The sequence below is a fragment of the Onychomys torridus genome, chromosome 5, assembly GCF_903995425.1.
Source record: "Onychomys torridus chromosome 5, mOncTor1.1, whole genome shotgun sequence".
NCBI classification, from domain to species: Eukaryota; Metazoa; Chordata; class Mammalia; order Rodentia; family Cricetidae; genus Onychomys; species Onychomys torridus.
In genome coordinates, this window is record NC_050447.1 from 47,469,905 (window position 1) to 47,496,154 (window position 26,250).

The following is a 26,250-nucleotide window of genomic DNA, read 5'->3' on the forward strand; positions in this document are numbered from 1 at the left end:
CAACTGGCAAGTGGTCTACCCACAGCAGAGTACTATTCAGCCTTGAAAAGGAATGTCTCTGACACCTACACCATGAGCGGAGCTTGAAGACAAGACGCCAACAGAAAGGGAGCAGCACAGGACCACACGGTGTGAATTCATGATCGAAAACACCACAACAGGCAAGTTACAGAAAGCAGGCTAGCCGCAGGACTGGGCAAGAATACAGGCCACTGCTAACAGGAATGTTCTGGAGTTAAGAGTCAAACGTCGCTGGCCACATTACCTAGTGAGAACACTGGAGCTCACAGGGGCATAGCCTGACATGCACATTTTTTATAGTGTGCGAACCAGCTAAGCTAGACTCCTCTCAGGGCTGACAGCGAGAACGGGAAGGTGGCAGGGGTCTGGTACACAACACGCTCCAGCTTTGTAAGGTTATGCATATTTATTGAAAATTTCCTTCACCAACAATGGTGAAATCAAGACCCCAAATTACAAAACATGATGGCAGTTGACACTTATAAAAATAAAGCAAAGGCCTGCACTTCCCAGATCTGTGCACGTTCCCTTAAGTTCAGTTCAGTCTGTCCTCTCATCAAAAAGGTCACGGACTCTTGACTCCTTAGGATGTCACTGCAGAAAACTGCACTCAATTGACAGACAAAACAACAGGTTTGCTTCCAAACAGCACAAGTCTTTAAAGTGACTCTCCCCACAATAAATATAGAAAATAGCCTGGAACAAGCATGTCTTCGCTTGGTCAGGGTTGTAAGCTTTATGTAGAAAGTGTGTCCCGACAGCCCTTCCAGGCTCTGGGTCTTTGGTGCACTGTCACTGGGCCTGATGCCACCGTAGGCTGAGTTACTGAGCACCTCCTGTCAGAGCCTAGCACAGTGAGGTACTTAAGGATGTACCTCAGAGATGCCTGGGGAGAACACACTAACCCAGCTGCAAGCTGGAGATGGGGTTCCTTGGAAACAGGCACCTCCCAGGATGCTCTTCTGATGCCCCGTGTGGCCGGCCATCAGAGTGGTCCAAGGCTTGTAGGCGTCTGTGGCTAGCCGCTGTGATGATCACACTGACGGGGTCCTTGGTGGGTGGGTCTGCTGTGCAAGCTGTGGTCGCTTTGCTCTGGGCCTCCTCCGCTTTGGCCGGCTTTTGGCTTTGCTGATCTGTACCACAAAGAAGGCCAGGGCCACCATGGCTCCAAGGAAGGCAAAGACAGGGATGGTCTGGCCCACCTCTTGATTGTAGCGGCCAGGCATGATCCCTGCAAGAGGACAGTCATTGGTCAATGGTGCCACAAAACTACAGCTACAGCCTTTCTGAGAATCAGAGACCAAATGCTGACTCTATTAGCTGAGCTGGTAGGGCAGACATCACTTCTGAGCCAGAGTTAAGGAGCCCATGTTGCTTAACCATAGTGTTGGTGACAGGCATGGAGATTGTTTTCATCAGCTGATCCCAAGCATCCCTATGTGTATGGGGGAGTGGTATCTCAGACTGTTTAGCCTCCTGGCTTGTGGGTGGGCAGGCAGGCCTCAATCCTATCACAGCCAGGCTACATCATCAGGACCAGAGTTTCCCAAAGATCAATGGAAGACACACTAGTCTCAATCTAGAGAAGAAGAGGACAGTGCTGGAGTCCTATTAGCTGAGGAAAAATAAGCAAGGCAGGGAGGTAGTACAAACCTGCTGGTCATGTTCCCCAGGGGGCAATTCCTCCTGGAATAACCATCAGAGAAGCCTCAGACTAAAAGGCAATGATTCTGTAATGAAGCCATGCCAAGGGCTCCAGAGCTGACCGTCATCAGCACACCCTATGACCTATACTTCAGGATCCTGGCTTCACCTCATCAAGTTCCCACAGTTGGCCTCCTTTGGCTGGGATACCTTTTCCCAGCCAATTCCTGAAATCCAGAGAAACCCTCCCTTGGGAGCTATAAATCCCCGAGGAGGCCACAGGAGTTTCCAGAATAAAAAGACCACACACACTCAGCTGGAGGGACCTGGGACCAACTCTCCCAGCTGAAACACAGGAACCTGGAATAAGAAGTCTGTTCAGGCCAAAGGAACCTGGTACAGCTCAATCAAGTGACAGTCCAGCTGTCAAGACAGGCTATGGAGGACCCAAAGACCCCAGGGGCACCAGGCACATTGTGGTACACGTACATACATACAGGCAAACACTCACACATAAGAATAAAAATGTTTTAATTAAAATGTGTATATAGAATTTTCTAAGAGAAATGGCATCTTCATCTCTAGACCTCTTAGCCTTGCCAATTGTACTACAAAGGCAGCCAGGACCATCACAGCTCCCAGGAATGCTTGGGAAGGCAGTAAGGACTGGCTCTCTTCCTTGGTGAGGGGAAACACCTGGAAACCCACAGCAGGATCTAGCCCAGAAAGATGCCTTTGAGGACTTACCTCCAGGAATGTCCCAGGCACCACTTTCTCCAGGGGACAAAGGTCTCACTTGAGGGCGATTCGATCGAAAGTTGGGTAACACTACTTTGTCCAGGTCAATGGAGAGCAGCTTCTGATGTTTCCAAAGATTACTTCCAGGAATAGATTAAAACAAAGAAAGGTAAGTATCTGTCCTCACCTGGACACTTAGCTAATACACAACACACTGCAAGCAACATACTGGGCAGTGTGAGACCCTCCACCTTGGATCGCCTGACTGGGAACAGAGCACCCAGAGCAAGTGCCTGCTTCCAGGTCCTGAGAAGGGCAGAATCAGATCCATGCTCTGAGATCAGTGCCTGAGGAAGCATTCTCCCGGGGGACTTATCACACAGCCTCCCAAGCCTATCTCTGTTCAACACTGGCAACACTCCCAAGCAAGGCAAGAGGACAGTCCAGGCTGGAGCTCTGCAAAGAGCAGAGGCCTAAGGTGTCATGGAAGGTCTTTTTTCTTTTTCTTTTTTTCTTTGAGGCTCCAAGTTACCACAGCTTGCTTTCTGGATGCAAAGCAATGCAGTGGAGGAACTCCACAACAACCACACTTGGGAAATGGCACCAGACTAACCAGCCTGGTGGGCTCAGACCAGCAACTGCAATGAGAACAGGACAGATCTGCAAATAATCAAGAACTGAAGGACAAGTGAGCAGGAAACACCTGCCTGGCCTGGGGTGACAACCAACAAAACGTGTGCTGGAACTTGGGCACTCAGGGGGAGTAAGGCACTGCTCATCTGTTTCCTCTTCGGGTCTGAGGAACTCGGTTAGACCAATGCGATTAGAGCTGAGGTCACAGCGGCTGATGCACTCTGAACAGCGATGCCTGGCCTGTTGACACTTGGGGAGAGCCAAGGACACTAACAGAAGGAAGGTATCTGAAATGAAGACTTTCTAATCTTCCTGTCTCAGTCCACCTAGAAGTTGTTGACTTGTGTCTTCTTTACTTTAGCTGAAGAAAGGCATAGGCAAGGCCAGCAGCAGCAGCCAGGAGTGAAGCTTGTCACTGGAGAGGGGTGGGAGAGAGACCACCAGTGGCTCCTGGCTGAGCACCAGCTTGGCCAGCTCCCACAACTGCAGCTCAGCCTGTTTTGTATGACTTAATGCTACTGCTCAGGGTCAATCTGTCTGGAAAGTTAACTGACAAAGACATGGAACCAGTGGTGTCTTAAGCTTTCCAAGTGTGTTGCTAAGTGGACATTCTAACAGTGTCCTGTGTCCTGACTGGACTTCTAGTGGGGCACTGACATAAAAGCACTCATCTTACCACTGGAGTCTCACAGCACACTGATAATATGTGATGGAGGGTCTGACTTGAGTCAATGTCCCCACAGCAATGACACCTAAGGACACCTGAAACCCAGCTAAGACCTGGGAGAAAGCCTCACCTCAGAGATGGGAACTTGCTCTTGGCATAGCTGATGGTAATCTGCAGCTGTCTAACACAAACACAGAATCTTCTAGAGATTCAGAATATATCCTGATCTAAGTCTCTGAAGACTGAGAATAACTTCCCTCAAGAAGTGACATGTGAGATAAGAGAGCAGCTCAGTGGTGTGGTAAGGAGAGGGGTTGCTGAGAGCAAGTCACAATTAAATTCCAGGAGCTGAGCATTATCAGCACTATGGATGGACGCAGAGAGGGAGGGATTATCTGATTGGCCAGCCAGATACCAAGGGTACTGTTATCTATTCTCACAGCCTTCAGTGCACACTGGGGAGAAGAACTGGGCTTCTGGCACTCTAGCTATCACGGCTGCTCTTCAAGCAGGAACTGCGGATCATGCCTAGAACATAAAATCTGTTTGAATGCTAAGATAACAGAAGGTTCTAAATAAATAAGGATTCAAATATGGAAATATATTACACGTTTTAAATGATGTAAGGTGAATGAAATGGAAAAGCACTCTTCAATTAAAGGTTTGGGAAGAACACTGCTGCTAAAGGCCAAATGATATATGTAACTTCTGTAGGCAAGTGCACACGTGTGCCTGGGTCATTGGAGCACAGAGGTCAACAGTGGTGCATTTCTCCCTCTCTATTTATTTAAGACAAAAGGTCTCTAGACTTGCTGCTTCAACTAGACTGGCTGGCCGGTGAGTCCCAGACATTTTTCTGTTCCCACTCCTCAGCACTGTGGTTATAGGTGCATGCTGCTGTGCCCAGTTTTTTTCTTTCATTCTTTCTTTTTTTTTAAACATGGGGTTCTAGGGATTAAACCCAGTGTATGGCAAGTACTTTACTAAGCCATCTCCATGGTGTCAACTTTCTTGTTTTCTGTGACAGCTATTCTAAGACATGGTCCTTGAGCAGAACACTGAGGACCTGCATTCGTGGAGCAGTAAAGTATGCAGGCGATAATAACAGGCCAGGGTGTCTCCTTCTCACAGAATGGGCGGGGATCCTACCCTTGGCTAGGCTACATCTGTCCATCACTGAACCAAGCATAGTGGCAGCCACAAAAGGGGAGGAAAGAGGGAGGTGAGAGATTGTTTTAAAGGAAGCCTGTGTCAGGAGGGGTTGAGAGAAGCACACACCTGTAAGGGTATGTCTGCCAGCTAGCTCTGGGACACCAGGCCCAGTTAATTTTGCTCCATCTTGTCCCACTTAGGCAAGATGCCAGAGAGAGGAAGTTGAAGGTGCAAGCTGGGGAGATGGCTTAGCATGGCCTGGCTGGAGAGGAACCACAGTGGTTACTCAGGGCAGATGAAAATGTCAGGTGAGAGACAGAGGGGCAGAGCCACACAAGGCCACACATGAGTGCAGCACCTTTGGACAAAAGCCACAGCCTACATTGGCAGGCACTTCTGGCTGGGCTACCACAGCAGAAGCCACACCTCCCAGAAGCGGCTTCAGTTCTGGCTGCAGGAGAGAGAACCATCTGCACTCCACATACAACATTTGGAAAGGAGCACAGCTGCAAACGACAGACCTCAAACCCCCAGGTGAAGCCTGCGCTTAGCTTCTGCTCAAGACAGCACTTGGCTGGACCCCAGCTTCCTTCTCAAAGCACTCTACTGCAGGACACCACCAAAGTACATTTCTTTTCTTTTTTTTCTTTAACATTTATTTATCTATCTATCTATCTATCTATCCATTCATTCATTCATTCATTCATTCATTTATTATGCATACAGTGTTCTGCCTGCATCCCTGCAGGCCAGAAGAGGGCACCAGATTCCATTACAGATGGTTATAAACCATCATGTGGTTGCTGGGAATTGAACTCAGGACCTCTGGAAGAACAGACAGTGCTCTTAACCTCTGAACCATCTCTCCAGCCTTTTTTGTTTTGTTTTGTTTTGTTTTTTCGAGACAGGGTTTCTCTGTAGCTTTGAAGCCTGTCCTTGACTAGCTCTGTAGACCAGGCTGGCCTTGAACTCACAGAGATCCACCTGCCTCTGCCTCCCGAGTGCTGGGATTTCAAAGTACATTTCTAAAGATCAATCTGGGGTTTCTCATTTCCATAACTGTTAGAAAATGACAAGCTAGATTGGATTATTCACAATGATGTCAGCAAAATTGCATTCTCTCCTATAAAAAAGGAATGGGTCACAGGCCCTGGGGATCAGGAAGAAAGCACAGGCAGACACCGACCTGGGCGCAGTCTCATTCAAAGGCTGTGGCTTGGCCCATGACAAGTGTGGACAGGCTGGAAGAGGCCGAGGTTTCGGGTCTCCCAAGTGGGCCTCAAGAACCTTGGAGTACCGATGAAGGTGGTTTCCTGAGGTGAGCAGCAGTAAGGACAGAAAAGGTGATCACCATTATAAAAATGCACGAGAGAAAAGGTGGCTTTCTGCCAACAGCTGTATTCTGTCAACTCCCCCCACGTGCTTCAAGACCACACCTGACAGGAGCCTGATTCCCTTCATCAGGGTCTCACTGGCAGTGAGACTATCAATCACACATATAAGGCCACCAAGGGCAGTGCCACAGAAAAACCTCTCTTCTGGAATACTTAATTCTCTGGCAAAGTAAGCAAATCAATTACATTTCTAGGTTTTACATTTCTTAAATCTGTGCCACCCTACATTGCAGCCACCAGCTAAGCTACACATTGCTACTGAGCAAATGAAATTGGTGTCGCACATCCAAGTAACTTTTAAAGCAGCAGACTGAAATGTATTATTAAAATGAATTTTACCTTCTCTACTTGGTATGTATGTGGAGTACATGTACACACACATCCGTGTGTGTGTGTGTGTGTGTGTGTGTGTGTGTGTGTGTAGACCAGAGATCAACGTTGGATGTCGTCCTTACTCTCTATTAGTCTCATGGAACCTGGACTCACGGATTCTGCTGGACTGGCTGGCCAGTGTCTTAGCTCACCCGAGCTGGGGTTACAGACATGATCTGCAAACTCAGTGTTTATGAGGCTGCTGAGGGAGGAGCCAAACTGAAGTTCTCATGCTATCTGGCAAACACTGTCAACGGAGCCACCTTCCCAGCTCCTTATATTTTAATGTAGCTGTTGGGATTTCTTTTTCCTCAGTCTTGGCTTTCTTTTATTTTGAGATGGGGTTACTATCAACAGGCCAGTCTGGCCTCCAGTTAGTCTCTTCCCATAATCATCTAAATGCTGGGATTACAGGCACACACCACCATGGCTGGCTGCTACTATAAACTTCTAAACGACATCTGTGGCTCAGGTCCTTCTGCGGACAGTACTGCAAGGAAGAGAACACTGGGTCCTGTGAGTACACGAGCACCAATCCACACAACCCTGGAGCAGAGAGCTTTAGGCTCAGCTCACAGGGCCCGAGTGCCCTGAGGTAGCTGCCTAGCCTCTCTCCCTCCTGTCTCTGTACTTGTACACCAAGAGGACTAGCTCTTTGGACAAAATGCATTTGTGAGCTAACTCTTACAAAGGACCCGGCCTGGCACCCGTGCCCAGAGAGCACCTGCAATGCTGGGCCTTGGGGACAGAAATGGCTCAGTGCTAAGAGTGTTGCTGTCTTGCAGGTAACAGTTCAGTCCCATCACCTATGTTGGGCAGCTTATAACTCCCTGTAACTCCAGCTCTATGAGGTTCCAATACCTTCTTTTAGCCTCACCAGGCACTTGCACATTTCTCTCATATACAAAAATAAAATATTTTTAAGGATGCTGGACTCCAGGAGAGCACCTACATACAGGGCCCATAATTCCTCTCCATCCTGGGAACAGGTGGATGAGTCGACAACTGTGCTACCAGCAAACACTGAGAAAAATTCACCACTCTCACCGAAGGGCAGGTCCCTGTACTAGCAAGTAGTACTGTCTTGATGCAGCACTGAGCTGGTTCAAGTCCCTGCTGAGGCACTGTGAGAGACACTCACCTTCCATCCTTTCAGGAGGGGCCATGCCAGCTCCGCTGGGTGGGCGCTGCCGGTTCCCTGAATGGCTGAGGCTGGGAGGGGTCACGCCATATGATGTGTACTGAAGGAGTGCATCCAGAAGCCAAAAGCAGTCTGCAGAGTCAACAGGCACACAATTTGTAAAAATGAATCCCTCTGGAGAATTGAAGAACACTAGCTCCCATGAAGAGGGGGAGGTTCAGAAGTCAGAAGTTTAGGTCAATGTGAAGCTGACACCCTCACCAGACTCTCCTACTCTTGAGAAGAATGCATATTCCACAGGCAGGGTTCCAGCCCACCCAGGATAGTCTGCTCCAGTACCAGATGACTGTAGGTGGAATTTACTCTATGTCTCAGGGCCCTGGGCACCTCAGCCCCACTGTGACTGGTTTGGACCACCTGCCTGAATGTCACACAACTCCAGATAGCTCATGGGCAAAGACAGAATAGTGTTCATTCAGAGATAGCAAGACCATGTGACATCCACTGAAAAAAGAATAGCCTCCACAAAAGGAGCTCCAAGGACATGAGCCGCTGCTAAGGACCTGAAGCCATCCTGGGAACCGGAAATCGGTCTGAACTATGAGGGAGCAGACATGGGGAGGTGAGTTTAAGATTAGAGGAGAAAGTCTATTATTTGAGTCAGTGGTCCTAACCAATATGATCAATTCTTTACTGGACATCTCAGAATCCAAGTCTGAGAATACAAGAAACTCCCACTCAGAGCTAGCTGCACAAAGCCCCCTCCTAAGGAGGCTGCAGATGCTCCCATCCCAGACCTGGTCTCTCTCTGTCCACTCCCACCCTCCTACCCCCTATTTACCCAGCCCAAGTCCCATTAACACCTATCTGGACCACAACAGCTTCATGAGTGGGAAAGGCTGTTAAGTACTCCACTCTAGAAAGAGCATGCACTTCTGGCCAAGTGCCAAAAACCCCCAAGGACCCAAAGAGCTGCCATCTGAAATGTCCAGGCACAGAGAGTCCCTTTAGGCACTTAAAATTTTAATAAAGACTCTTAACAGGAAAGCTCAGATCCTAAAGAGAATTTCTGTGGAAATAAAACATTAATCTCCTATCTGCTGGTTTAAAAAAAAAACAAAAAAAAAACCAATCATAGTCTAAGGATTTACATAAGCCACTGAAATCCAGTCAACATCAGCTGGAAATTGGGAAAAGGTGAGGCCTCTGGCATGTGCCTATGGCCCCACTGTCTGAGCACCCTGAGGTAGATGCAGAGTCCCAGCCTAACTTACCAGCATCTTCCCAGATCAAGACCTGTGGCGTTACCACTGTTCCTTCCTTAAAGGAAGAAAATGAAGTCCACACCCAATCACATGAGCAGCATACTTGGAAGATACAAGAGACAGGCTGCAAAGGAGAACTAACTCTACCTTCTTGCTTCCTGTCCTTGAGAAAATAACAGAGGCCCCTCATTGGTAAAAGCTCTCAGCACCCCAAACTCTCAAGTCTTAGGAGAGAGCAATAAGCAAGGTCTCCAAGACTCATGCATGGCTGGGAAGAGAGGCCAGACCAAAGAAACACACAGGAGGTCACAAAGCCTAGCAGGAAGCCTGAGAAGGGCAGAATGTGGGTCACCTAGGTTAAGGGTCTCTACTGAACAGGTAACAGTGACTCATGCCCATGAGATGGGCAAACAGAGGCAGGTACTGAGGTCTGTAGAGGTCTGTATAGCCATGTGTTATCTGCAGAAATATCCCAGCAATCCAAGTACCTGGTAGGCACATGCCTGGCTCCTGTGGGCAAGTACCTGTTTATTTCTCCAGCTCTGGCCAGCATCTCTCCAGGGACAAAGGAAAGAGGACTATGTACCCACATCATTAAGCCTATGTGCTTCTTTTCTTTTATGGCCACGCTGGGTTTGAACTCAGGGTTGTACATCCAAAGCAAGTGCTCTACCACTGAGCTGCAGCCCCAGCCCTCCTGTGTGTTCTTTTCTTACCCTTCTGTCTGTGACTGTCATCCAAGCAATTGGAGTCTCCATACAACACGATCCGGCCTCCGCCCTCAGCTGGAATCTGATAGAGCCCCAAGATGGGAACATTTTCAACAACTGCTGTCTCTTGTTTTAAGACCTCCAATCCTGCAGTGAACAACAACAGTGGAGAGAGGACTCTGAGGGATGACTCATTTTCTAGTCGCCACTTGGCCTGAGATTTGACCTACCTGACACAAACCCAGCAACACACAACATTCAATCAAGACAGTGCAAATCTTCAGAATAGGGAAGCAGTATTTTAAGCATTATTAACTTTAGTTTTAACAAAACCCAGCTCTCACAAAACTAGTGTCCACAAATGCAGCCTGGACTGACACCCCAGGCTCTATCCTGAATTACAGGAGTGAGACAAATGCAGCTGACTCCTAAAATGTGTGTCCTTCCACATGCCATTCAGACGTAAGACTTGATGAAGCACACACCTTAGCAATGGCACCTCTGACCTGCCAAGCAGACAGCACACGAAATGTTTAATGCATCAAGATAAAAAAGGACCAGTGCCCTGGCAGCTGCCAACAGCGTAGCCACATTGAGTTTATGCTACAGAAACTTAAATTTACCCTACTAGGTGCCAGACACCATCAGAATTTGCAACTGTGCCTGTAGCCAGCTGTTATATGCCTCACCCCTGTGGAGTGAAATAAGGGATTTAACAGGACAGACCCAGATGGCCATGGATGCACTTACATTTAGCCCCAAGCTACCTAAGAATTTTGTTATGTTTTTTTTCCCCCTTTGCTTGCCCCGTTTTCCTTTTTTGGTGATACTGGGGCATGAACCTAAGGCTAGGTAAGCACTCTACTACTGAACTATACCCCACCCCTTTTCTTTCTAACTTTTGATCAGGTGGGGTGTCCTGCTAAGTCACCCAAGCAGGCATTAAGCTTGTGATTCTCCTGCCTCAACTGTATCAGTAGTTAGGATGACTAGCCTGTGTCACCTTGCTCAGCTTTGATAATAAGGCCTTTTCTGCTCTAACATGACATGCACTATCAACGTACTACCTTTTATATCCAAAGACCATCCGAGTTAACACCAAGCAGTTGACTTTTAGACTATGCTAAAACACAAAATAAAATATACATTATTAAATCTACTTTTGCTATCTCCTTTTCCAAAATACTGAACTACAGGAGGCAGCAAACAAGCTAGGAGGCCATAACTCTTAACCCCAGAGGAGGCAAGCCTGTGAGAGCAACATTTAGAAAGCACTAACTTAGAATGAGCTAGGCCAGGGGGCTGAGAAGATAAAATCTGGTGCTTAAAGTGGCCACAAACAGTTGACACACTGTATCCTATTTTCAACTGATAAAACTGTTACAGAAAAACAGCCATCTTGAAGGTGGTATGCTGGTCACTCTGAAGACAGGACATCAGTTTTTAGGAGGGAATGGCCCACCAACACATATTCACAAGCTGTCACATAAGGCACATCAGTCTCCTGACACTTAGCACAGATGAGACATGTCTTACAGCTCAGAATCCCAGCTCTGGAGGGATAGCCATAGGAAGAACATCCTGTGGTCCTATCCTACTGTCCTGAACCTAACTTTCAAAACTAGATGCAGCCTGGTTTGTTCCAGCAGGTGGGTTCTGTGCACTCAGCAGACCGTTACCCACACTAGGGGCCTGATCCAGACTTTGAGGGATGTCTGCAGTGAGTAAACACAGATAAACAAATAGCAATGCCCCCTAGAAGGGAAGATAGTGTTTTTTGTTTGGTTTTGTTTAGTTGTTGGGTTTTTGTTTTTTGGGGGGTGGGTTTCAAGACAAGGTTTCTGTGTAGTCCTGGCTATCCTAGAACTCAATTTGTAGATCAGGCTGTCCTCCAACTCACAGAGATCCACCTGCCTCTGCCTCCTGAGTGCTGGGATTAAAGGCGTGTGCTACCTCTGCCCAGCAGAAGATAGTGTTTCTAACCTGAATCTTCATCAAGCTAAGAACTCTCAAAGCCAACAATACTATGCTATAACTGTGCACCAATCACAGAAGAACAACCCTTAGACTGTGACCAAGACAATGTTGAGCTCTGTCCTGGAGAAGCCCCATTTCCTCTGCAGACTATACACACATATTCAGCAAGAGTCTGTTTCGCTCATTTTGGAATCCCCGGAGCCCATGCCACAGTATACAAACACTACTACTGGAGTTTTAGCAGGAAGCAGAGCAGAGGGAAGGGAAGGCCTGGACTGCTAGTCCTAACGCCCGACAAAGCACGCGGAAGTGGGCTGTGAGGTGCACACAAGGATGCACCGACAACCACTGAACCACACACATCAGAAGAGTGAATCTCTGGGAGAGGGAGAGGGAGATAAAGGACACTAGAGGCCTGTCAACAGTGCCCTTTCTTTACCTTGGTCCTTGAAAGTCTGTGTGATCACGACACCATCTTCTGGAAACTTGGCGATGCTGCACCCCGACGCATAATACACTGGAAAACAGTTGCTCACCATTAAGGGAGCAGAAATGCCCAACACTCGACTCACTGACCCATCATCCATTTCAGACATGGTCTATATCACTTACATTTATTTTTTAAGGTTTTTTTCTCTTTTTTTTTTTAAACCTGAAGAGACAAATGGCTATTGCTTGTCACACTTCAACTAGAAGTAATCACTTCAAACTTCAAGTAAAAAATGCTGGTGACATAGTTTCTAAACAGATTTTTAAGAAACATACAAATAAACTTTTTGTTTGTTTGTTTGTTAGAAACAGGGTTTTGTTATATATCCCAGAGTGACTTCAAACTCCTGTCTTAGGCTCTTGGCTCCCAAGTGTTAGGATTTACAGGCATAAGCCACCATGCCCAGTTTACGTGGCAGTGAGGATGGAACCCAGGGCTTTATGTAAGCCAGGTAAGCACTCTATTAACTGAGCAACATGCCAGATCTGATGGGGACTGGACCTAGATCCTTGCACATGCAAGACAAGTGACCACTGACCTATGGTCCCAGCCCTAAATGTGCTTTTTGAAGACTGATGATGTCTTTCCACATTATAGCTCATTTATGAATGCCATCTCTCCTTCAAAAGCACGTAGCTCAAACCCTCACCCTTCTGCCAACTGCATGCCTCTACACACAGACACAAAGCCTTACTGTCATGGTTTGCCAGGGCAAACTCCCCTTCATAAAGGCCGTCACTGAACCCCATGTTCCACACAGATAGCAGCTCATTCAGAGCGGGGATGTTGGCTCCTCCAGTATCTGGCATCCACCACTGCCTGTAAAAGTGGCAGCGGGCACAGAGAAGGCAAGAATGAAAATCCTCCCATACATTTCCTCTTTCCTTGACAAAACATGGTGTCTTCTTTCACAACCCAGTCCACACATGCATCTAAGTGTCAACTGAAACAAGCTGTTTGGTTGAGAGATACATAAAACCTCCAGCCCCAGCAAATGTATAGAGCATATTCAAGCTTTCTTTCATGAAATTAAAATCAGAACCTCTCTGGCATACAACCCAGACAGGCTTAGTCTAGACTTAGCCAGAACCAGAGAAGGAAACATGAGAAAGGATATACATGCCAAGGAAAATCCGTAACACAACACAGCATTTATAGCATTCTAGCACTCGGCAGTTAACTACACGGTTCTCTGAGTAATACTTCCGTGGGTGCATGTCAATTTTCTTATGTTCAGTTTGAAGGATACAGGACAGAACAGCATGAAACAGAAATCAAAGCACAGGTATCTGGGCTCAGCAAGCAAAGACAATGACCCCCTAATTAGCACTGAGTCCAGAAACCTGTCTCTCCACAAGGAGCTTTCTGACACACAGACAAGAGCTTTCTCCATCCATGCTCCCCTACCTAGAAAGACCACCCCAAGTTAACACAGTCACCCAAGAGCTTGCTGGGGGAACTCTAGCCCCAGAGCCATACTGCTATGCAGATGCCAACTGCAAGTGTACCTTGTGTTTTCGTCGTAAAACTTCACTTTCCTCATAACCGACGTATTGTACCAGTCACTGAAGACAACAAGGGAAAGGCCATTGTCCACATCCCTCCTCAGCTTGGCGATCTCCTCAGGGAAGTACTCTTCTTCACTGTCCACCATAAGCAAAGTGCCTGATGGAAGAACCACTGCAGTTTGAGAATTGTCACCTCGGAGTGGCAGAAGACAATTCAGAAGCGCCACCTGTCACTGGTGTCCTCCTAGGAGTCTGGTTGGTACCACCCTGCACCACTAGAGGGAGGTGAGACACACAGCCGGAGCCAGCAAGCCACGAGGACTAGCTAACTGCACTCTTGGTTGTCATCTTTGCTCAATGTAAAGATTTTCCATGACTTTAGGAAAGAGTAATGTCCAGTGATAGCATTAATTAAAAAAAAAGTCTGGGCCAGTGAGGTGGCTCACTTCCACCAAACCTGAGTTCCCAGGATCCATAAAAAGGAGGAAACTGATTCCTCCAAGCTGTCCTCTGAGCGTGTGTGAGTGTGTGCACGCACACACACACACACAAAATAAATGTAGTAAAAATAGTAAAAAAAAAAAAAAAAAAAAAAAAAAAAAAAAAAAAAGGCTACAAATCTCTGCTAACAACCAGTTCTGTACTCAGCTGAGAATTCCAACCATCACTACCTAGTGATCACAAACATCATGGAGAGCCTTGTTCTCCACCTCCACTTGGTCAGAGACTATCCTGGGCTCCCTTTATCAGCTCATCAGTGAATATTGTTGCAACACCCAACACATACATGTATGATGTGGGCTGAAAGACCCGGCCAGCAAGGCTGCTCACCATACTGTGTGGCGTCAAAGCATGTAAATGGGGCACCGAGCACCTCCACGAAGTAGCCCATGCTGCGCAGATGCTGGTACATGTCCCTGAAGTTGGTGTGGACATGGTCGCCATTCCTGAAAAGCAACAAGCACAGCAGTCAGATGACTTCTTCTCGCTGCTGGTTACCACAGGAGGCCAGAGCTGATCCCAGGAGTGGAGCCCAGGAGCCCGACTTTCCAGGACTGCATCACTGGGTTAGACAAGCTAAAGTGGTGACAAGAGAGTGCACGGCGTGTGCAGATGATACAACGATGCAGAGACAGGCCTAAGACGTCCTGGGCATGCGTTAGAGGTACACACTAACTTGTTAGTAGCCACCTGCATGGAACAATCCCCACAGGGACACACAGACTGGCACATTCTGTGCAGGTTAAGCACATGATTCCCTATCCACCTTGGCTTGCTTTCCTTTCTAAACATGCTCAATTTCCCTGCACGGCTAGATTAACTGTCTAAATGCTGGCAGAAAAACCCAGAGCCCATCTCCTCAGCCATGCCCACTTGACAGGTTCCTGTGCAGGCCCCTGGCCTTGCCTGATGTCAGTTTCCCCTATTCCTATCACTTGTCTGATTTGGACCTACCACCCCTCCCTTTCAGGAACATTTTATTCTAAAAGGCAAATCTGGAGCTAGAGAGATAGCTCAGTGGTTAAATTGGCTGTTCTTACAGAGGTTCAATTTCTAGCACCCACATGGCAATGCACAACCACTTCCAGGGGATCTGATGTCCTTTTCTGACCTCTGCAGGTAACAAGCATGTAAGTGGTGCACAGATATACATACGGATAAAACATCCATACATGTAAAAGTTAAAAAAAAGGGGTTGCGGATTTAGCTCAGTGGTAGAGCACTTGCCTAGCAAGCGCAAGGCCCTGGGTTCGATCCTCAGCTCCAAAAAAAAAAAAAAAAAGACAAATCCAACCCTGTAAGAATTTTGGTCAGGCAGGGTGTGGTGGCACACAACTTTAATCCCGGCACTCAGGAGGCAGAGGCTGACCTTTGAGTTCGAGGCCACCCTGGTCTACAAATTTCAGGACAGCCAGGACTATACATAGAAACCTTGTCCCACACTTTCAACATGGAGCCAACAGGCAGTAGATGGACAGCTGTGGAGAGGGCCTTCTTAAAGGTGATCATGGTGGCTGACATACGACAGATGGAATGCAGAGAAGCAATAAGAACAGAACCAAGACTTGTCCAGAGGACAGGGACAACACCCAGGCCTCAGGCACAGTCAATGGAAGGCCACACACTGGAGGACAGGAGGAGAGGGACTGACCAGACTTGCCAGTTGACTCAGTGGTGGACTGGGAAATAAGACAACAGAGCATGACGTCAGTTTCTGCTACTCAAGTGTTATTTAGAGAAGAGGTTGTCTTCACAACACAGCCCCAAGAGTGATATGAGCAAGACACAGCCCTAGGGTGACAGGATATAGGCAAAGCTGCCGCTCACCAGTCTAAAGGATCGTTCTTCATCCGCAAGTTGTCCCTGGGGAAGTAGCCTGGGGGGTAGCGGAGGTTGTGATACTGGTCCCAGAGGACTCTCTTGCTCCGAGGAGGGGTGGGAATGATCTTCACCTTAATGGGAAGCTTCACTGTAGAAGTATGTTCAGCACCATTTTTTGACTGAAAAAGAAAATGGATAAAACAGAAACTTGAAATGCACTCTTTCTGAACAACTCTTAGTTCAGGTTCTAAAACAACTTTTTCTTTTTCCTCTTTCTTTTGTTTTTGAGATAAGATCTCAAACTCAGGGGGGCTGGAGAGATGGCTCAGTGGTTAGAGTACTGGCTGCCCTTCCAGAGGACCTGGGTTCAATCGCCAACATCCACATGGCAGCTCACAGCTGTCTGTAACCTCAGTTTCAGGGGACCCAACACCCTCACAAGGACATACATGCAGGCAAAACACCAATGCTAAAAACAAAAACAAAAACAAAAACAAACAAACAAAAAAACCAAAAACCCTCAAACTCAGGATCTTTCTGCCTCAGCTTCCAGGACTACATACAACAGTACCATACTATGCTCACAAAGCTTGTTTCTATTTACCAATCTAATCCACATAACTTAAATATAAGAATATATGACAATAACCTATGTTCATATGTTACAATTAATTCTGACTTAAATTTAGGCATTTTGTTCCCAAAAAGCCACTAGAGCAATACAAGACCAACCCTGTATTTGTTTCTTGGGGGACTAATTTCAGATGCACTAATTCTGAGCTTGAAATTAGGCCCAGGAAGGTCCTGTCTGCTGAGACAACAGCAGAGCATAAAGCACAGAGTGGGGTTTAGACACAGCTGCTTCGGAGGCCCTGGGCCATGGTTTATGGCCTATGAGGCTAATCCAGCCAAGCTCTGTGGTCCATTAAATGGAGACCCAGAGCACTGAGGCTACCCCCACATCTCCCTCTCCTGGCAGGAGCTGGTGAAGGGTAAAGAAAAACAAGCTACTTCCTGGTGTACCCTTACTTCCATCTCTGCTGGGGAAGCCACCGTGATCATGATGTGGCCCTGCGCGATGCCTTCCCAGGAAGCTGCCTTCTTGGTCACAGAAATGGAGATGGCCAGGTAGCCTGACCAAGGCCATAACACCGAGGAGTAGGAGAAGGCTACTTCAATGTTGTCTCCATTCTGTGGTAAATAGGGCCGCCACTCAGGCTGCAGGAAAAAGAAAGCAGGCCAAGGGTGAAGTGAGCTGTGTGGAATGCAAGTGAGCTAGCCTGGCTGTTGAGGACTATTTCGGTGCACTGGGATGGAGTCTCGACACAAACATGACGTCAGCAGTCCACACCACCACTGCCGTGGACATTCTGCCGGGTTATTCTTTAGGAAATAGGGCGCACTTGCTAAGCGTTCTCTAAGAACGTGTATCAGATGAAGAGAAGTACCACAAGCACAGACCCTCAGACCTGTCCTCAGAGAGTCACACACTCAAGTGTCACAGAAGCCAGCTGTCACCAACCAAATCCTGCAGCCAGTGACAGGTACCTAGAGGAAGGGCTGTGCACTGGCTGTAGGTACTGCCCGCTGTGTAACACGCACACCCCATCACAGGCCAGAGGAGAGAGGAGAGGGCTAAAAACATAAATAAAGTCTGCAAAAGAAGCTCCTCTAGGACACACCACCAGCTTTAATAGCTACTCTTGGAGCTACTGGTTGGCAATTGAGAAAAAAATTTTAACTTCCATCCATTCATCTATTATGCAACAAACACTAACTGATGAAGAAACTTAATGTTTAATCAAATAAACAAGAATTAGTGTAAACATAAAACTGACTTTATCATATCCCTGTAGGGGGTTATAATTTTTCAAACAACAGAAAATAATCACAAAAGATGAAAGTTCAACTATATCAAAGTACAAAATTTTTTTTTTTTTTTTTTTTTTGGTTTTTCAAGACATGGTTTCTCTGTGTAGCTTTGCACCTTTCCTGGAACTCACTTGGTAGCCCAGGCTGGCCCCGAACTCACAGAGATCCATCTGCCTCTGCCTCCCGAGTGCTGGGATTACACGCATGCACCACCACCACCCAGCCCAAAGTACAAAACTCTTATAGAAGAAGTGAGGGTTAATAAAACCACCACAGTAAGTCATATCAAAGAATAAGAAAACTGGGGGTGGCATAGCAGGGGAACACTATAAAAACCATAGCAACAGCCAGGTGGTGGTGGTGGTGCATGCCTATAATCCCAGCACTCGAGAGGCAGAGGCAGGAGGATCTCTGTGAGTTTGAGGCCAGCCTGGGCTACCAAGTGAGTTCCAGGAAAGGCGCAAGGCTACACAGAGAAACCCTGTCTCAAAAAAAAAAAAAAAAAAAAAAAAAAACCAACACAACAAAAACAAACCCATAGCAACAGCTATCTTTCCAAGATACAGACAATGTAAGAGCAGCAAGGAAAACTCCAACTCCAGCAAAAACTGGGAAGGAAACACAAAGGGAATTGGCACTGAGAGATGATAGATAGTAAACACATGCAGAGGTGCCCAACCTATATAGTCATTTTACAGTCTTCACTAACCAGAGCACCTACCTCTAAAAGACTCTCCCTCTCCCTCCATACACACTGAAGAAAAAAAGTGTCAACATCCACACACTGGAGTGTCAACATCCATACTCTGGAGTGGCAAAATCTGTACTCTGGAGTGTCAACATCCATACTCTGGAGTATGACTCAGCCATAAAAAGGAGTAAATCACTGAATGATGCATGAGGATCCTTGAGAAGATTTCAATGAGAAAAGCCAGTCATAGCAGAAAACACACACACACACACACACACACACACACACACACACACACACACACACAGAGTCCTACAGTATGGACTCAGAGCAGACAAACCAAGAGATGAAAAGCAGACCGAGCCAGGTGCGGCAGTGCAGGCCTTCAATCCTAGCATTTGGGAGTTAGAGGCAGGTGGATCTCTGTGAGTTTGAGGCTAGCCTGGTCTATACAGCAGTTCTAGGGCAGCGAGGGCTACACACAGAGACAAACAGAAAATGTATCTCAAACACAAAAAAGAAAAAGAAAAAGGGCAGATTTATGGCCATAGGGATGTGGGGTGAAGGGGTGGGGGAACGGACGATGACGACGAGGACAGAGTAAATGCTGATGGGGGTAGTGTTTTAGGGGTGACAGAAATGTTCTTGAATGCAATGTTGATGTAGTCGTGTGACTACTAACACTACACTGACAATTGAAAAGAGCCTCCTGAAATATAAAACTGAGAAATCTGTGTCATCCAGTGCAGGTATGGTACAGACACCCATCAACAGCAGCAGCAGCAGCAGCAGCAGCAATCTGATGGACACAGCTCTCCTGGAGAGATTTGGTGCCTGTACCAACAACTGCAGTACATCCACACCCTGACTCAAGAGTCTCATCTAGGGACCACACGCCGAAGAAATAACTCAGAAAAGAAAACTCTGTGTGTAATAGCAAAATTTTTACACAGAAAAGCCACACAACTGTTCAAGCAAGAGCACACAGTGACCAAATGATAACCCAACACCCTATCATGCTGACACACACTGACAATACATTGGTGTATTTTCATATGCTTACAGTGGAAAAACTAAAGTAAACTTTTGCCCACCACACAACAACAAACATGACATCCTGTTGCAATAAGGTCTGGTAAAGAATATATTTTAAACAATAGCTGGGTACTGGAGGTGGAAGTCAGTTTTTTATGCTTTCCCCTCTATCCTTTATCACTGAGTGACATAAAGGCCTAAACATGCAGGCCTGTTCATGTTCCCTAAGGAACAAAGTCATTTTCATCAGTTGGTGGCTATGAAAACAAAAATGTGCTCTACCATTCAGGAGTCAAAGCCAGATAATAACTTGAGGCCCCAACTTTCCTGTATAGGAGCAGGTAAAAGCAACACCCCCTCCCCCTTTTCGGAGACAGGGTCTCACTATGTAGCACTGGCTGTCCTAGAGCTTGCTATGTAGACCAGGCTGTCCTCGAACTTAAGAGATTTGCCTGCCTCTGCCTCCCAAGTGCTGGGACTAAAGGTGTGCGCCACCACACCCAGCTCAGCCCTTTCTTAATTTCCGGAGGGATAACTTAAAGGTACAAAAGTCTGGGCCAAGTCACACAGAGGAGTTTCACCTTATCCACAATTCTTCCTGTGACTCCCATGCCATTGAGGATGGTGACATTAACGATTGTTGGCATTCCTCCATAGTAGATGGGCTGGGAGCAGTAGGGCCACATGTAGGGACACTCAGTCAGGTCGATGTAGCTAGGACTCAAGCTGAAACAACGAACAGAGTGTTAGTGTAGACCACATCAGAAAGCAACGGGGAAGCAGGCAGCAAGCTGGGCACAGGCAGCACAGTGGAGCTGCATATTGTAGGACTGCCCTTGGCACTAGGGGTGTGCCCACTGTGCAGCTCCCTGACCGTGGAGTAAAGAGCACAGAACCGTAGGAAGCACCTCCTGCCTTCTGCGGTCAGGGGCTCTGTCAGCTGCTATGGCAGCAAACCATGGACTGAAATTGCAAGAGGCTTTCTTGGGCAGAAACACACCCATGTACCTATGCAGCCTGCTGCTTGGTCAAAAAGCCAGCTCTGTGAAACCCTGCTTGGGGGCTGGGCAGGAGGGGAAGCATGGGAAGCCCAAGTCTGGATTCCTCCAGATTCCCTGTTCACCAGCTGCCTTCCTCACTTATAGCAGGACCCTTTGTATTCTTGCTCTGCTGTACCAGACACCCTCAGCTGAGACCCATAAAACCTTCCAGTAAAATGCTGAGCCTGGAGAGGTTCCAGCCTGGGCTGAGATGGTACAGAAGTGCTACACAATGATCCTGCATTCCCTTTCATTCCTAGTGTCTGAAATGCATTCAAGTCAGGTTAACACTATTCCTAGCATGCATTGGTATCAGAGATCTGTGCAGATTTGAAGATACACAGGAAGTGGGTAGGGAAGACAGACAGTGGGCATATGGCTCTGTACTCTGTTTCATCTATCTCATGATGAACATATGGGGCAAACTGAATTACTGCGTAAAGTCCTAACATATCTTTGTGTACATGTTTTCATGTTTAAGCACATATGGACACCAGAGGTCAACCTCAGGTGGTGTTCCTCAGGATAGACGGATGTTCAACTAGTTTTGTGGGGTAGGGTGTCTCACCAGAACATGAGTCTCATAGATTCAACTAGACTGGCTGACTAGCAAGCTCCAGGGATCTGCCTGATTACATGAGTGGGCCACTGCATTTAGCTTTTTTATATGTATTCTGGGGATTGAATTAATGATCTCATGCTTGAATAGCAAGTAGTTTACAGATTGGGCCATATCCCTAGATTCCCAAACAACATCTTTAGGGATATTCTGCCATCTACAGAGAACTATAACCAACATATGTTACATTTAGCCATTCTGATAGATACCACCTAGTCTCGCTTCTAGTGGCTGGGTGTATGGTTATTTGAGTCAGTAAAAGTACTTAGGGTCCACGAACAGTTTAAACCAACTAGCATGATTGAACTAAGGATTCCCAAGCAAGCACAATTCAATACCACTCAAAGAAAACAGCACACCAAGCAGCACTGTCCAAGCAGTGATAGTTTCAGGAATGAGACTGATTTGATGTCAGGAAGTCTAAACTACAGGCTCTTATCGATGCTGAACAGTCTACAAAACTCTAAGCATAGTCTTGGTGTGAAGCAATACAAAAAACCAGCAACTAGAAAACCCTACCATAGGGCTGGAGAGATGGCTCAGAGGTTAAGAGCACTGACTGTTCTTCCAGAGGTCCTGAGTTCAATTCCCAGCAACCACATGGTGGCTTACAACCATTTGTAATAAGGTCTGGTGCCCTCTTCTGGTCACACATGCTGTATACATAATAAATAAATAAATCTTTAAAAAAAAGAAAACCCTACTATGATAACACCTACACCGAGTCCCAAAAGCAGCACTGAATATAGTGGAGAAACACCAAGGACCATGTGGGGATGCCACTGCTCCCAGCCAAAGCTATCAGCACTTTGCTGGAGACATCACCCAGTCCAAGTGGACAGAACAGTCAACAAAGGCTTAAATTTTTTAAAAAGTTTTAATGATGTATTATGTGTGTGAGACTGTGTGGGTATGTAGCCAAGTGCAGGTCCCTGCAGAAACTAGAGGCATCAGGTCCCTCTGGAGCTGGAGTGACTAGCAATTGTCAGACACCCAATATGGAAGCTAGGAACCCTGCTCAGGTCTTCCATAAGAATAGAATGTATTCTTAAACACCGAGCCATGTCTCTAGCACCAAAAAAGGCTTAAGAATTGGTAAGAAAGACAGAACTACCTCTGTTTCCAATTACATGATATATTAGTATATCTGGAAAACTAGAGAATCAACAAGCAAACTGAATCAAGACATAATTCACAAGACAGCAGGATATTAAATTATAAGAATTTATAACAATCAGCTAGAAGCTGTAACTAAAGAAAAATGCCTGGCAATAATGACAATAAAAGGATTAAGCACTAAAACTTACCAAGCAACATGTGAGACCTACAGGAGGAGTCTATAAAGCCTCTTGGGAGACACAAAAACCTTGAGTAAATGGCACAGCCATTATGAGCAAATACTGGGACAAGAGAGATGTCTCAACATTTGGAACATCGGCTGTTCTTTCAGAGAGCCAAGTATGATTCCCAGCACCCACATGGCAACTAACAAAGGTCTGTAACTCCTGTTCCAGGGGACCAACACCTTCTTCTGGACTTCACAGAAGCCACACACAAGTGGTGGACAGATATACATGCGGGCAACACACCCATCCACATAAAATAAAAAAAGAATGGTCTTGCAAAGGACCCAAGTTTGGTTCTCAGCACCCATGTCAGACAGCTCACAACTGTCTATTAACTCCAGTTTCAAGGGACTGGATGTCCTCGTCTGGCCTCTGTGGGAACTGCACTCAACATGTACGGCACCTCCACTCCCCACAAACACAATTAAAAACATATTAATACAAACCATCCCTCTTTGGCTGATTTAAACTTGTAACCCAATAAAAATGCTAACGAGCTCTCTTATGGAAAGCCAAGTTACTATGAAAAGCCACACAAAGAAAAAAAATCTCACAAAGAGCCAAGAAGATGAACAATGGGAACCAGGCCTCCTATACATTAAAACACAAATAAAAGCCCTCAACAGAACAGAGTGGCAGCGGCATACGGACAGAGCAGTGAACTGGCACGCAGAGCCCAGAGACAGGTCCAAATCTATATAAAGGCCAAATGAAGGACAGAGGACAAAAGGCGTCCTGGACTAGAAAGGCCTGTGTGCAACCCAGTATACAATGTTGTCTAGGTGCCATTCCAGACTTGGCAGCTGAGCTGGTGCCATTAAGATGCCAAAATTAGGAGAAGCTGGGAGAACTTCTGGGTTCTCAGTACTATTTGTGAAACTCTGATATAAATCTAAAATCATCTCAAAATAAAAGGTGAAAAAAAAAGTTTTTGTTTTGTTTTTAAAATTTATTTATTTATTATGTATACAACATGTGTGACCAGAAGAGGGCACCAGACCTTATTACAAATGGTTGTAAGCCACCATGTGGTTGCTGGGAATTGAACTCAGGACCTCTGGAAGAGCAGTCAGTGCTCTTAACCACTGAGCCATCTCTCCAGCCCCCACAAAAAAGTTTTGGTGAAAAACAGCCTCAGAGCAATCATGAAAACATGGAAGATAAACCCACTGGAGACAATCTGTAATGTAAGCAACCAGCTCTTTGCTCGAGAGTCAAAGCATAAATGACACAACACAAGCAAGCTGCAAGGGGCCGAGGCCAGGCTAACTAATTACAGTGCAGCACAAAGATCACAAGGGTAAGCACAGAGTCTGAGCGGCTGCAGAGACCAGTGTCACATGACTTCAAATAGTTGTGTCGGGTCAGCTAAGCTGTTACCTTTCTCTCATCGGAGAAGCTGAGCGAACATGACACGACAATTTTACTTTTTGGAAATTTTCTGCAAACCTAGGTTGTTTCCAAAGTGTTAAAGAAATGGAAACTATTCTTTTTGCCACATTCATTAGGTAATATAGTGTCACCGTGTCAAGAGAAGCCAGGTTTTTTGCAGGCAGCACCTGGTAGAAGCAGTTCACTTCCTTACAACTGAGCCTGAGTGTGGGGCCATCACTCCCAATGTCAGACTGACTACTCTCACATGCAGGGGAGGCCCAAGGGCCCAGGATAGGCAAGCCCTACTGAGGATGCCAGCACATACCCACCTCGCTTGTGGTTTATAGCTGCTGAGGATCTGATAGGCTCTCAGCAGATCCAACTTGCCATGGCCTTGCTCAAACATGTTGACACCAGGAAGCCTCCGGGCTGATGCAATCAGGGCTTGTTTCACACTGGCAGGATTTACCAGCTCCCGCTTCTGCACTGTGCTGGGGAAAGAGAAGCAGCAGTATTTGCTCACTTTTCTCTTAGTGTAGGATGAAAACCAAACTGCCTCCAATCTGCAAAAGGGCCAGCATGTAGCCTGCAGTCTGTTCTCTATCTAGCAGGACTTCTGGTCCACTGGAGCCAGGACATGAGAATCCCATGAGCTCCACAGGTCCCTGTGTCAGGCCTGACCATTTAGTAAACCTCCACACAACTTTCCTCAGCAGTGAATTTGTAGGCTCATACTTATTTATACAAAATGAATGAATAATAGTTTCCTGATAATCTGAATATCAGTTTCCCTCGGTCACAAAGGTTACAGAAGGCAAAACCATCAAAGAGGTGCAGGGTCCCCAGAGAGGGACACCAGCTGGCTGGCTGGGAGATGGAAAGGAACACAAGTGGATATTGGAGAGGGACCCAACGAGAGGTGGGCAGGAGGTGCACGGTGAGGGAGGACCACTGCCTCTGGTGCCAGTCCTTGTCTTTGGTTTGGGATCTGGAGGCCTGAGGCCACTGTGAACATGCCATCATTAGACTGCACCTCAACACACTAACATGTAGCCTTGTTTGGCCAGCTTGGCTCACTATAACAGAAATGTTCATGTTTTCTTATCTATGTATCACATACAAATAAGTTTTAGTGACTAGATTATGGGGCAGTTGGCAGGCAAAAATGGAAAACTTACTTTCCACTTAGATCCCTAAATATTAACTCAGATGGAAGTTGATCTGAGAGCCAAGCAAGTTTTTTAATGGGTAACTAGACAGTAAGAGGAGACAGTGGGGCTAGCTCTCCTGAGGAATGAGAGAACCACTAGAAGTTACAGGTCAGGAGCCTCACTTCCTCACTGAGCAGCATCTACCATACCACAGGCTCCTGTAATCCCAACTGCTGGACTACCACAATGGCATCTGATGTGGAGAGGTGAGGTGAAGGCTCCCTCAATGCTGAACTGCTCGTGTTGAGAGCTGCTACTGGACCAGTAAACACAGCCTCCTCACCTTCCCACTCACTTGGCAGAGACAGATGGGCTCTACAGAGAATTGGGAAGCCCGGCTTCCTGCTAACAATTAGGTGATAGGCAAAAGCAGACCAGTATTTTCTGTTTCTAGAATCCACAGTACTAGAAACAAGAGCCTGCACAGACTTACTCAGCACATAGAAAAGTGAGAGTGAGCCAATCAAGTGTGAGACTGCCTCCCTCTTTTGCTGTTTCACAGAAGAAGGAAGCCATGCTTCCTGGAAGCATATACTTATTTCTGGGCAGTGCTATCACTTTCAAAGACCTGCTCTGACCTATAAGGGAAGATCAGGCAATCAACCTTATTAATACACAAACCAACTTGTAATTTGCTTCATTATAAAATGAGCATAGACTACAAATTTCAACTACGTAGAGGTTTGCATTATTACAATATGGTATGTCAACAAAGAGCTCAACTAGAGAAGGAGAAACTGGTGTCAGGGAATGCAGGCACAACTGAGAAGAAGGAAGTGAGCATGGCCCATCTGAGCACGGCCGGGCAGGCGTGCTTTAATTCTGGTCTACCACATTTCAGACGCTGGCTGCTTCTAGTTTCGTCACCTGCAGGAGGAAGGGCCGAGGACTAAGCTCCACTCCAACTACAGATGAGATTCAACACGACAGAATGCGTGGCACAGACACTCGTCAGTCATCAAGGAAAGTAGCTGGCTGTCAGGACCTAAGTGGCTTCACAGCTCCTTAGCTAAGAGCACGGAAACAAA

At 46.7% G+C, this 26,250-nt stretch overlaps 1 protein-coding gene across 4 annotated transcripts in view; it reads right to left on the bottom strand.

Annotated features, from left to right (window-relative positions):
* Positions 1 to 408: 408 nt before the first annotated feature.
* Positions 409 to 26,250, bottom strand: part of Mbtps1 (membrane bound transcription factor peptidase, site 1) — a 55,684-nt gene continuing 29,842 nt past the window's right edge. For 3 of the 4 annotated variants that reach the window (XM_036186932.1, XM_036186933.1, XM_036186934.1), the window contains exons 11-23: positions 24,341 to 24,502; positions 20,214 to 20,358; positions 17,058 to 17,252; positions 16,041 to 16,213; positions 14,544 to 14,659; positions 13,713 to 13,869; positions 12,899 to 13,023; positions 12,154 to 12,231; positions 9,744 to 9,884; positions 7,763 to 7,894; positions 6,042 to 6,168; positions 2,413 to 2,543; positions 415 to 1,252 (exon numbers count right to left, since the gene is read on the bottom strand). In XM_036186932.1, the coding sequence (XP_036042825.1) occupies positions 1,056 to 1,252; positions 2,413 to 2,543; positions 6,042 to 6,168; positions 7,763 to 7,894; positions 9,744 to 9,884; positions 12,154 to 12,231; positions 12,899 to 13,023; positions 13,713 to 13,869; positions 14,544 to 14,659; positions 16,041 to 16,213; positions 17,058 to 17,252; positions 20,214 to 20,358; positions 24,341 to 24,502 (1,879 nt within the window). In that variant the 3' untranslated portion in view covers positions 415 to 1,055. Of the gene's footprint in view, positions 1,253 to 2,412; positions 2,544 to 6,041; positions 6,169 to 7,762; positions 7,895 to 9,743; positions 9,885 to 12,153; positions 12,232 to 12,898; positions 13,024 to 13,712; positions 13,870 to 14,543; positions 14,660 to 16,040; positions 16,214 to 17,057; positions 17,253 to 20,213; positions 20,359 to 24,340; positions 24,503 to 26,250 lie in introns of all 4 variants that reach the window. The other variant, XM_036186936.1, reaches the window with a different exon arrangement.